The 12711-nt window shown below is 36.2% G+C and overlaps 1 protein-coding gene across 8 annotated transcripts in view; it reads left to right on the forward strand.

Annotated features, from left to right (window-relative positions):
• Positions 1-12711, forward strand: part of TEAD1 (TEA domain transcription factor 1) — a 229511-nt gene that overhangs the window by 210136 nt on the left and 6664 nt on the right. For all 8 annotated transcript variants that reach the window (XM_026664832.2, XM_087950992.1, XM_087950996.1 and 5 more), the window contains one exon: positions 3299-3472. In XM_026664832.2, coding sequence (XP_026520617.1) covers positions 3299-3472 — 174 coding nt within the window. The remainder of the gene's footprint in view (positions 1-3298; positions 3473-12711) is intronic.

Consider the following 12711-nt stretch of genomic DNA (forward strand, 5'->3'; position numbering starts at 1 on the left):
AACGATAGAGGGTTACGACTTACAGCTTGGCTGGCATGCATTTCTTTGGGATGGGAAAAGCAAATATCATACCTATTTCCAAAGACACTGGTGAGAGATACTGTATTATTTACATGGGAGAAACTAAAAAAGAACCATTATGTGAAAGTATCATTATGGTTATCGACAATGGAAGCACTAACATATCCCAACACTCTAGATTTCAACAAAGTGATAAAATATAAAGATATTTTAAATGAAAAGGGGAAATTAAAAACACAAAACCAATTAAAATCTCAGGGAATTGAAATAGGATGGTGGCCTTATTTGCAGGTCCAAACACGTTACAAAAAAGACAAGTAACAATTTGGTTTTTATATAACTCAGCAAGAATTAGATAAAATATTACAAGGGGTGGAAAAAATGATTAGCAAAATATATAATTATTTATAAAATGAAACAGGACTGTTAAAAATTATTGGATTATAGTAGATTTGGAACAGAGGGAACTGTTAGCAAGAAAATTCATGATAACCTTGTTGGCCTCCACAAAGGTCGTACGGGGGCTGGGGTTTTTCCTTTATTGAAAATACTAAAAAAAGCTAAAAATGTTACCAAATATGATAGCTAAATGTTGGAGATGTAACCATAAGCAGGGAACATATTTCCACATGTGGTGGATGTGCCTCCATGCACGGAGATACTGGCATAAAATTCAACCATGGTTAGAGGAACTAACGAAACAGAGAATTAAATTTAAACCAGAAATCTTGTTAGGCATGTTAAAGTCTAATATGAATAAAAAAAAAACCACCAATATTTAATGCTTCATATTATAACGGCCACCAGAATCTCTTTTGCCCAAAATTGGAAACAGGCCATGACCCCCCAGAAACTGCAATAATCAACAAGGTATACGAATGCACAAAGATGGACAGATTGACGAAGTTATTGAAAGATAAGGAAGAAGGAGAATACTATAAGTTATGGGATGTCTGGAACGAATGGATACGCAAAGCCGTCAAATGATAATGTATGAAATGCCATAAAGCAATAGGTTGATGTGTAAATAAATGTAAATACAAATGTATATATGTATAAAATGCCTAGAATGACGAAGAAGCAAATACAGAGATGGATAACACGTTAATAGAAGACACTTACACAGTAAACACTATTATAATGTTGCAAAATGTGGACATTTGTTTTTAATTGTCAAAACGTTGAATAAATAAATTTATTTAAAAAAAAAGAAGTGGTAGAACTACTAAGTAGAAACTGAACCAATGAATTCTGGGTTTTGATGTATCAGACTACATGACACTTGTTAAATGATTATGACCAAGTGTGAAATATTCATTACTAATCTACAACTGATAATTACTATAAATTCATACAGTTGTCTTCAGCAGGTATCAGAAGATCTGTAGGACCAAAGACAGCCTTCACATTAATTAATTGATTAATTTGTGTGTGTGTAGGGGAGGAGGGAGGAGAGAATGAGAATTGTGGAGTCCAGATAACATGCTAAACCAAGGGTCTTCAAAGTTGGCAAGTTTAAGACTTGTGGACTTCAACTCCCAGAATTTCTGAGCTAACTTGACGAGAGGAGGAATTCTGGGAATTGAAGTCCACAAGTTTTAAAGCTGTCAAGACCCCTGTGCTAAACCAATGTAAATTATATGGTTTCACATAGTTTGTAATTCAAACTACTTGGTAATATTGATAGAAGAAAGGTGGTGGGATCTAAATGCAATAAATAAATAAGATTTCTCCCACAGGCTGAAAAGATTCTCAGGTAATATGTGAATCAATCTCTTCCTTCTTTGAAACACTGTGTAAATATTTTTGTTAGCCTCTATCTTATCCATGGGGGACTCTATATAAGCCAAAACAAAAATGTTAAACTAAATTCCTAGTGATTTTTTAGAACTGATAAACAGTATGCACGCAACTTCATAATCCTGTATTGGTTCAACATTCAACCAGTCTGAAGTTCTTGAAATGTGCTTAATGTAGCATCTTAATCCAGAATTCTAAAGAGACCATAGAAAGAAGCCTGAGAAATAATCCAGCTAGCATGCCTATGGATATTTCAATATAAGTGTTTGGAATATGAAGCCTAAATTTGGAATTGAGTTATTTTTATCAAAAAGGTACAGCATGGTACATATTATAAGCCTTTTACATATATCGTTTTGAAGTGAGCTTTAAAGAGCTTAGTAAGCTTGTTATTTCTGCAGTTGTCCCATATTTGTGCAGACACTGTATGGTAATTACTTAGAGTTACAGAGTAGGATGATAATTACTGTAATTCTTGTGTAACTGATCGGTATGCAAGTTAAGCCTCCCCTTTCAAAAACTTTTGCTCATAAGCATTCATTCATTCATGCATTTGTTCATTCGTGCATTAGCGTCTCCCATTCATTTGTTTACTTTTCTGACCTATATACTTTGTCCTTTAAAACAGAAATATCCTTTCTCTAGCTCTCTAATCTAAAAGAAAAGTTTTCTACTTGTGCTTGGCGATTGTGTGATTTCGGCTGTTAGGGAAGGGAGATTTTTTTTTTTGGAGGGGGAAATTCAAATGGTGAAAAAAATGGGGAACTAGTTCATAATTGTGTAAGTTGAATTTAGATGTCATAAAATGCTACTCTTGATTCTGAAATAAAAAACTGACTATAGATGCACATTAATAAATTGGTTTTATTCATTGTTTACGCTTTATACTGCATGATTTTACATAGTGTATACCACATGGATCAGAAAGAGAGCTGAGAAAATGTCAACAGACCCATCACATCCTGAACATAAACTGTTTCAACTCCTCTCCTCATGAGGATGCCACTATAGAGCATGCCAAAACAACTAGACGCAAAGACAGTTTTTTTCCCTTGTGCCATGACTCTGTTGAACACCTAATTACCACAGCACTATCTCATGTCTAAGGTTATTTACCCATATAAAGGCTATTATCCTTCTCATCTTTTCTACTACCTTTTCCATTGGCATCTGTGATTATATACTTAGTTGTTTGAATGTACACTGAGAGCTTATGCACTGGATAAATTCCTTGTGTGTCCAATCAGACTTGGCCAATAAAGTATTCTATTCTGTTCTGTTTATTAAATGAGGGTTATTAAAGTAGTAAAGTTTCTTAGAAATATGAGAACTATACTGTATCAAAGTAAAGGTTATCTAGCTCAGATTGATTTCTGTTATGTTGCATATGTAATACTATATTGGCTATTTCCTTTCAAACAGAAAGATCTAACTTTTACAAATAGATTATAAATATAAATATATTTTTCCTTTGTAGTATAACAAACACCTCTTTGTGCACATTGGACATGCCAACCACTCTTATAGCGATCCATTGCTGGAGTCAGTGGACATTCGTCAGATTTATGACAAATTCCCTGAAAAGAAGGGAGGCTTGAAGGAACTGTTTGGAAAAGGACCCCAGAATGCCTTCTTCCTAGTAAAATTTTGGGTGAGTAAGATATTAAGCAAATGTTGCCTGAATTTTATGCATGTGCATCTTTAGTTTCGTGTTTTCTGAATGTTAAAATAATCTTGGCTGGCATACAGTAGGTAGATAGAAGCACTTTTCTGTCTGTCAAGGAATAATTCAGTCTTACCCAGAGACATGACAATAGATTCCAAAGGATATAGAAGGCTCTTCACTTGGATTGACTACTCATGGTGTCTTAAGAGCTCTAGCTGAAGTGGTTTCTAAAAGAACAGACATATGGAAGACAAGTCCACTACTATATTTTAGTCATGATTGGAAGAAATGTCTGTTCCTAAGAAGCAATAGTTATAAAGGGGCTGTTATCTTTGGGCTCTGTTTGGGAAATTTTTGGAGGAAGCTGGGTGGCTGGAATGGAATATTAGTTTAGAAGGATTTCTGCTATAATAAAGAGACGGTGTTGTATAATGTTAGGGCATTAAGGTCTTGAATTAGGAGTGGAGGTTCACATTTAGTATCAGCCATGATGCTCACTACATTTGGAAAAGCCACTATTTCTTAGTGCAGCCTTCATCTCAGAATATTGTGATCAGGAAGAAAAATGGTGGAAGAAGTGCTAGAGATGTCACGTTAAGTTCCTGAAATCATTTATAACAATAATCCAGTAATTATACTATTTGTTGCTATCAAGTATCAAATTATCCAATGCTACAGATCATCCATTCGATTTAACACATTTTAAACTTTTGACCCAAAATATATATTTATCAATATTTTAAATATATACCAAAATTTTACCAACGTAACTTAAGATGCAAGTCAGTTCTATAGTGTTTGACATCCTATTCCAAAACTGAAATGGCATATACTACTTTTTGCCTTTGTTTCAGAATTGTAGTATGAGCAATTTTCAGTTTCACAATCCTAAACGGTCCTGGAAACAATGGACAATTTGCAACTATTTCTAGCATATTATTTTGGCAATATATTTTTAGAAGAATATGCTCTATGTATCCACATTTTGTATGCAAATCCAGTTTAATGCAATCACATTGGATCAGTGGAATAGTCAACTGCTAAGCAGGTCCCAATTTGGAAAAATTCATCATTGTAAAGATTGTTCTCCCACCAGAGAAGATCTATAACTTTAGAGTTTTGCTCCCTTGTACTTTTTCAAACCACTTTCTTAGCCACCTTTAAAGTTTACTTCTCCCACGGTCTTGTTCCTAAGAATTTTTGTCTTGTTCCCCATATAAGTTGTAATTTACTGAAATGGACTATCTATGAAATGTATTTCTTTGGTAATATGCTTCAGTGATGTAAGATGTCTATGTCAGCTTTTCATTATATTTTAGAAATGTGAAACTCTCTTTGGAAGATGAATGTTTTTTATCAGAAGGTGTTAACAGAGTGCAGCTACATTTCAGGGAAGAAACACTGTAGCCAAGAGGTTAGATTAAAAAAAGTAATTAAGCTAAGGAAAGTATTTGACACATCACACTAGCTGCTCAAATCTTGGATTAACCTATTTAGCTAAGTACAGCCAGGCACAGATTGGCATCCCTACTATTAATGCATAATTAGGCGATTATCAGAAAATTGAAAATGGAATAAAACAGCAGAATAACACAGCTATTCAATTACTCAAATAGGGATGGCCAGAAGGGAACAATCCACAAGATTTGACAGTTGGCATGGTGTAGGAGTGCATGCAGAAAGTTGGGTGTGTATTTAAAGGCGATCCAACCTTGATGGCCTTTACAAACATGGAGCTACGATTTCCAGAATGTCCATGTACACTTCTGAAAGTCACCAAATTCCTTTTTCTATTCTCTTTTTTAAAGCAACACAAATAGTATAACTATAATTGGCCAGACCAGAGTCAGAAATGTAAGGGGTGCAAATTGTTGAAGGACCTCCATTCCTCATACTCATTTCTGGGGAAACAAAACTAATGTAACCGCACTTTAACCAACAGAGTAAATTATGGCTTGAACTTAAAACTCATTGGCTTGAAAACACTAGTTTGGAAGAGATACAATTTGCGTCTACTAACCAGTGTAGGTGCAATGAAAAAAAAATGATGCCATTTTTTTTGACTGTTTTAGATGACAGTGATAAATTTTTAAGGCTTTCTAAATAGCTATGCTGACTGGGGATAGAAAACGATGTAAGATATGAAGGACAACAATAAGGTTGGAGAAGATGGTCCTATTGTATCCAATGCATATGGATCTAGGCATATATAATTCTGATGAACTGTTATTTATCATGAAAAACATTCATCTAGTTTGTTGCCTCCAGTATGGACAGCTGATAATCCCTAGTTTAATCTATGATATGAGGGAAATAGTTAAAAAAAAGTAGAACACATTTTTTCAACAACAAAAAAAAACCAAGGTAGGGAAAATATGCAGAGCATGGCTGCTGCAACACTTTCTCATGCCAGCAGTAGCCATATGCACCCTTTATATTTTCTTCTGTGTAATAAAGCAATATGTGTTTCTGTTTGCTATTCATGTTGTACCTATGTCTATATGTGCGCACTAGGAAGGGAAGACTAAATACCTCTATCCTGGATCACATGACCAGGAGAGAGTCTTAGAATGAAGTTAGTGACAGTGTCCCAAGCCACTACCCAACTGCCTTGGCCTTGGAGACAATTTTCCCGAAGGTTTCATCATTATCACTATATCTATAGGATGCAGACTTTACAGTAACAGATTTTTCAGAGGAGTCACTATTTACTGCTACAATTAATGTCTGGAATAGAATAACAGAATTGGAAGGGAACTTGGAGGTCTTCTAGTCCAACCCCCTGCTTAGACAGGAAACCCTATACTCTTTCAGACAAACGGTTATCCAATCTTTTCTTAAAAACTTCCAGTGTTTTTATGAAGGACATTCACAAATGGTGTATTGTGAGAACAGCAAAGTCCCAGTCTAGGAGATTTATTTGGTATGCATTTATTTAGCCATCTTTTAAACTTTGTAGAAGAGTTCTTCTCTCAGTTCTGCTACCATTACATATCTGATGGGAATATAAGAAAATGCGGGAAGGGTTAAACAGCTTTTTTTCTGGCTAACCAAAAGAGGTCAAGCTAACAATCTTTCCATTGCAGTAGAAGAGAATATATGTAGCTCAGAATTGAACTGTGGAATAATTGGTACTCCCTGAGCTTAATTGTTTGCTTGCAGACATTTCATTACCCAACTAGGTAACATCATCAGTGTTAAGAAGTGTGGAGCTTACTCCCTGTTTTTATATAGCTTGTCCTGCCAATGTTGGTGGGGATGTTGCTTTCTCCTTTGTAGTTCTTTGATTAGGCTGTTGTTTACTGTTTAATTGTTTGTCTGATGTTAATCCCTGCTTATCTGGATGTAGGCTGCTCAAGAGAATGTGTCTGGGTCTATTTCTTCTTAGCTTCCCCCCCTTGTAAATGATTTGTAAATCTTATTTATCTCTCTGTCTATACATGACTGATTTGTCTAATGCCCAGCTTCCAGGAATTCTCTAGTATTTTGTATTTAATTTGGTCTGTAATGCTTACATGCTCCCAGTTGAAATTATGGTTGCCCATTGTTGTGAGACTAAGAAGTTTTCATTGTGTCACCTGACTGCTAATTAGTGTTCATGGATGCAGTCTGCTAGTCTTCTGTCTGTCCATTCTAGATAGTGGTGGTGACATAATATAAGTGTCCTTATACTGTATGTTGTAGATGATTCATGTTTTGGGTTACTGGGTCTTTTCCTTTACTTAAGATACTTCAGAGGGCTTTAGTTGTTTTATGTGGTATAATAATGCCATGTGGTTGTTAATAGCCTGTTGGTTGTTTCTGAGATATTTTTATGTATTTTAGTGTCATCCTTTTCATAGCTTATGCTGGTTGAGCTGATATGAGTTGAGTGGTCTGTGGGTATCTATTTTGTTCAAAGATGTTGTATAGGCGGTCTGTTTCCTTTTTGTGGTGTTCTGGGTTGCTGCATTGTATTTATATTTATTTGAATAAAAGTCTTGCCCAGATCTTCTTGCAGGAGGTTGGATTCTTAATTTGGTGATGGAGCAATTGGTTAGTGTGGGTTGATTTATTTATTTATTTATTTTTATAGTCTTACATTTCTAATTTGCCATCATTTCTTCTAATGATAAGGATATCCCAGAAGGGAAGCATGTTGTTGTTTTCTTCTTCCCTTATACCTTTTATTCCTTGAAACAAAGTAATAAAAGGGTTTGAAATAAACGAAATGTTTGGGAACTTGGCATTCAGATAAATCATCCATCAATAGGTATTGAAACATGAAGAAAACTTACACACTATTCAAAAGAGAAAAATAAAAAAAGCTAAGAAGGAACCAAAAAGACCAGAATATATCCTCTCTAGCAGGCCGCATCTGGATAAACAGAGATTAACATCAGGCAAACAATCAAGTGGAAAGCAATACCTTAGTAGTCAAAAGAACCACCAAGGAGAAAACCACACCCTACCAAAAGTAGCAGAGTAAGTTAGTGTATATAAACAGGGAGTAAAGCCATACTCACTCACATTGATGATATTACTTAGTTAGGTAATGAAACATTTGCAAGCAAAGAACCAAGCTCAGAGAGCACCAAGGATTCCACAGTCTTTTCTATACTCTACCGTTGAGAGGCAAATGTTTTTAATCCAGCGAATATTGTCTACTATTAAAATATGTATTATTCAGACTTTGAATATTTGTTTTAATTTGATTGGGTGCCAGTTATATCTTTTTATCAATACATTTTAATAGTGTGTTTAATTTTATTCTGTTTCATTGTAATTCTGTTTTGTCTTTATTATTGTTATATATGAGACAAAATAATAATTGGCACCACCTAGTAAGAACACTATTAGTGGAAATGAGAGATTGGGATATTTTTAAAGAAAAGAATATATGCTTTGAACTGGGCGACACAAAACAAGACATAAGCCTTGATCAGTTTTATATAATCACTAGTAACCAGCATAGAGAGCTCTCCCATTCATGTTTACAAAGGAATAAACACCACTCAACACAATATATCTCATTCCCGAGTAAATATACTCAGAATTATGCTATTACAGTGTTAAATTGCGGTGGCATTGCTTCAGAATAATGCAAACGTACATGGCAGAGAATGCCTGGAAACAGAGGCTCCGTGAAGAACTATTGATTAATATCAATAAGTATTTTAATGAATACCTACTTTTCAGGAATCTGCATTGCAAAGAAGTATCCTAGAAAATAACACATGCTGTAATTAGTGGTTTTCTTTGCTTTTTTTTTCTTTTCTTTTAAAGATGCTTTGAAGTCCAAAGCATTTTTGAAATTCAAATGTAGAACAGAGATAAAGGAATCTGCACAATAAAGGGGCATTAAATCATGTCCAAAAATCTCTCCCATTTTATAGATGTAAATATATGCCATAATTAGCGGTAAAGTAACATGAGTTGGATGGTTAACTTTATTCCTTTTTTCTTATCATGTAAAATAGATGTGACCTGAAAAAAAATATAATGCTGTTTCTTTGTCGCCCATTGTTAACAGTAATGAATTCAGTATAGTTTGTGTTCAGAAAGAGCTCCGCCACATGGTCTCCTCCCACGTCCCTCGTGTGTCTGCTGCCCTCTTTGGAGGCATGTCAATTCTTTGTCACCATTCACAAAAAAGCCATTGTAATGTTTCCTCTCCTAGGATGTCATTTTTATTGCATAACCAAGTAAGGCTTGGCAAATCAACTGCTTTAGAGAGATGAGGTTAGGGGGGATGTGGCCTGGTCATTTTGACCTAGTTTTGCAACCTCTTTGGAGGTGAAAAGGAAAGCTCTGCTGCTTGCCCTTTCCAGTCACCCGAGAGAAGGTCGTTCTTGCCCGGGGACCTTCAGGACCTGAATACCAAATTCTTGATACAAGTGTGTTCATTTCTGGTAAATGAATTAGAGAGCAGTTGGAAAGTACTGTTGCTTGGCTTGGGCAGCAAAAAGCTGAGCCGTGTGGCAGCAAACAGAGCCAAAGTTCCAGATGCTGCACTTAAAAAAAGAGAGAAAGAGACAGAGAGAAGAAAAGAAATTGGAATGAATCTCTGCCCTTTGATCACTGTTCACTAGAAGGAGAGGAAGCATAATGTGCTCCTATGAATGACAACTCATTGCAGCTCATGCTAATGTAGGAAGTCTCAATGCCATTTAGCAAATGACCCTCCATGTTCAATCTTAACTACTGCATATTTTGTCGGTTAATTATGCTGCTCCCTCAAGAAATGCAGGCTAGGATTCCCCACCCCATTATTTTGTTCATGGCAAAATAATTTTGTGTCTCTTTTTTTGCAAATGCTGTTGTGGGGAGGGATCCTAAAGCAAATTGTTGAAGTAGGCTGTTATGAAACATATGCAGGCAAATGCCTTCTTTTCCCAGATTTTAGTCTCCCCACCCCCTTAGAACAGTCTTGTTTTCAGCCAGCTCTCTTTCAATGCCTGCTTTGGGCCTTCAGCGGGAGCTGTTTGCATGCATCATGTCAAGCAGCTGATAGGCTTGGTATGTAAAATTTCCAGCACTCTGTACTGACAAGCTGCATTATATTGATGGATGAGTACATTATATGTATCAACAGGCGCAGAGAACAAGTGTCTGGGAAATGGCCAGTACTATTTTCCAGGATGTTGCTGAAATATTTGCATTAAAAGGAAATCTAACACTGAAACTCTCATGTTGTGATTTTAGACTATAATTTGCTGCTACTCTTGCCTTTAAAATATGACGAAAGCAGGAAATAATCCAGTTCTTTGTTTCCAGTTAGATCTAAACATACAGTTCAAATCTTGGATTAGATTTGGATGTTAGATGTTTCTTCTTCCACCTTCCACTTTTTAATTTGAACAACATGCTTTTGCAAATGTATTCTCCAACACAGAAGAAATAGGAAAAAAAAATACCATCCAAAACTTAAATTTTCATTTCATGAAGTACGCTGATGAAAAGTTCTTTTGTATAAGCTTCAGTATTTGTACTCATACAAACTCGGTGCTTAACATGCTAAATCAAGGAGTTGAGCTAATTGAGTGGACAGAATTTCTACTGGTCCCAAAGAAATTAATCCCCTGAGTCATATAGAACTTCAGACCTTCACTTGGGCCTAGAAATCACCCAATGGTGCTCCCACAGCAAGTTGTATTACAGGGCAACAATGAGACTGCCTAGTAGACATATGGAGCATTGCACTATGCACCAACTGAAACCCTAACCCTAATAACGGAAGGCCTAACCCCACTTTCCCCTCACAACAATTAACTGGAACCTTTGAGGATCAGCAAATCCATCATAAAATGATGCCTGCAATTTCACTGACTCTTAGCTGTTTCAAAAAATACTGTGATCAACAATATTCCAGCAAGACAAGAGTAATCATCTTCCATCATCCATACCTTACTGCCAATGATCCATGAGGGGGACCATTGTAATTTTAGTCTTATGCTTAGGCCTGAATCCTGTCTGTCTTCAATCTAGAAAATATTTTTCCCATCAATTGTCTTTTTCCAAAGAGTGGGCCTCTATTTGTATACATGATTTAGTTTTATGATCTTTGCCTCAGCAGCAAAGGCGTCTAAGACAGCCATCCCCAAACTGTGGTGCTTGGTGGTCCAGCGGGGGAGATAGGGGAACTGGGCTGCTCAAGCAGTGGACCATGAGCGCATTCAACTTGCACAAGCAGCAGGCTGGCATGGCGGCCCAACACCTACACAAGTTGAGTTGCATGTGCAGGCCTGTGCACATGCTCTGGCCAACCACTCATGTGGCCCAATTTCGAATAGGCCATGGCCCAGTAGTAAATTGCAGCCCAGGGATTGAGGGGCCCTGCTCTAAGATACGCATGTCAGAATGTTGAAAACAGGAGAAAACAATAATTTACCTCAGGAGAGTTGCTACTTAAGACAATGACTTAAGGCCAATAATATTCTGATGATAAAAGCAGATCTGCCACTGTGACCAAAATGACTACTCCTGATAGAAAGATGATTCATACACCACAGAATAATTAGATTTAATACAATGTTTTTAAAAATCAGCAGGATGAGTTTGCCTTACAAAATAACTGTCCTTATGTTCTGGTATAACAATTAGTCAACTGTGACAGCAGATTGATGGCAGATTGATTTCACTGTCTTTTAAGAAGAGTCCCTAGCAAATTATTTGAGACTCTTACCATATTAAAATTATACTAGTGATAGAACTAAAAATAAATAAATAAAATAATGGTGGGGTCATGTAGAAGTAGGAAACAAAGATTATATTACAGAAGTTTTTCATACTTATTTCAATTTAATGTCTGCAGAAATGTTCTTAATAAAGATTGGGTTCATCTGTAAAGCTTTTTCGTGTGCTTTACAAGACACATGTTCTTGCAGTTTAAACTAGAGATACTTATTCAGATCTGAGTGTCTGGTCTTTGAATAACCAGTCCCATGAAGATTTGCAAAAAGATGTATTGCTAAGGAAATCTCATTTAATGATACTTCTCTTCCATTAGACGCAGATTCTTTCTTTTTGGAGTTAACTAACTAGTAACAGGAATACATGCAAAGCCACCCCAAATCTTCAAACTCCAACCTATGGGCACTGTACTCATGATTATTAAAATAATGTAGGAGCATTAACATTAATGGGGGTGGCACCACAGCACAGTGGTTAAGACACTGAGATTGTTGGCTGGAAAGTCGACAACCCAGGTTCGAGACTCCAGTGTCACTTCCTGTTCTCACCCCAACTCCTGCCAACCTAGCAGTTTGAAAGCATGTAAATGCAACTAGATAAATAGGTACTACTTTGGTAGGATAACAGCACTCTGTGATCTCACGCTGGCCACGTGATCACAGATATGTCTTTGGACAGTGCTGGCTCAATGGTCTAGAAATGAAGATGAGTACACTGCCTAAAATCAGCTATGGTTAGAAGAATCAGGGACTCCTCAGGGACCCCTTCGTTTATAAACATAAATACTAATTTCATACAAATAGGTTCAGACCGATCTTATATATTTTCCTTTGCTTCACTTGTCCCTTTTACTATAATTGGAAAAAGGATGTAGTTATTGCAATACAAATACGTATCTTTTCCTGCACTCATGCTGATTTTATAATAGAGGCAGTGCTTCAACACAAAGCAGTTCATCATCTTCCTTCTTCATAATTCCTCTAGACTTCATATTCTTAAGAAGTCAAGATAAAAGGTGGCCAGAAGGCCGTGCTTTATTTTTATGTGGTCCT

Source organism: Notechis scutatus, chromosome 1 (assembly GCF_049901735.1).
Source record: "Notechis scutatus isolate UNSWTSFEM ecotype Mainland chromosome 1, rNotScu1.2, whole genome shotgun sequence".
Taxonomy (NCBI): Eukaryota; Metazoa; Chordata; class Lepidosauria; order Squamata; family Elapidae; genus Notechis; species Notechis scutatus.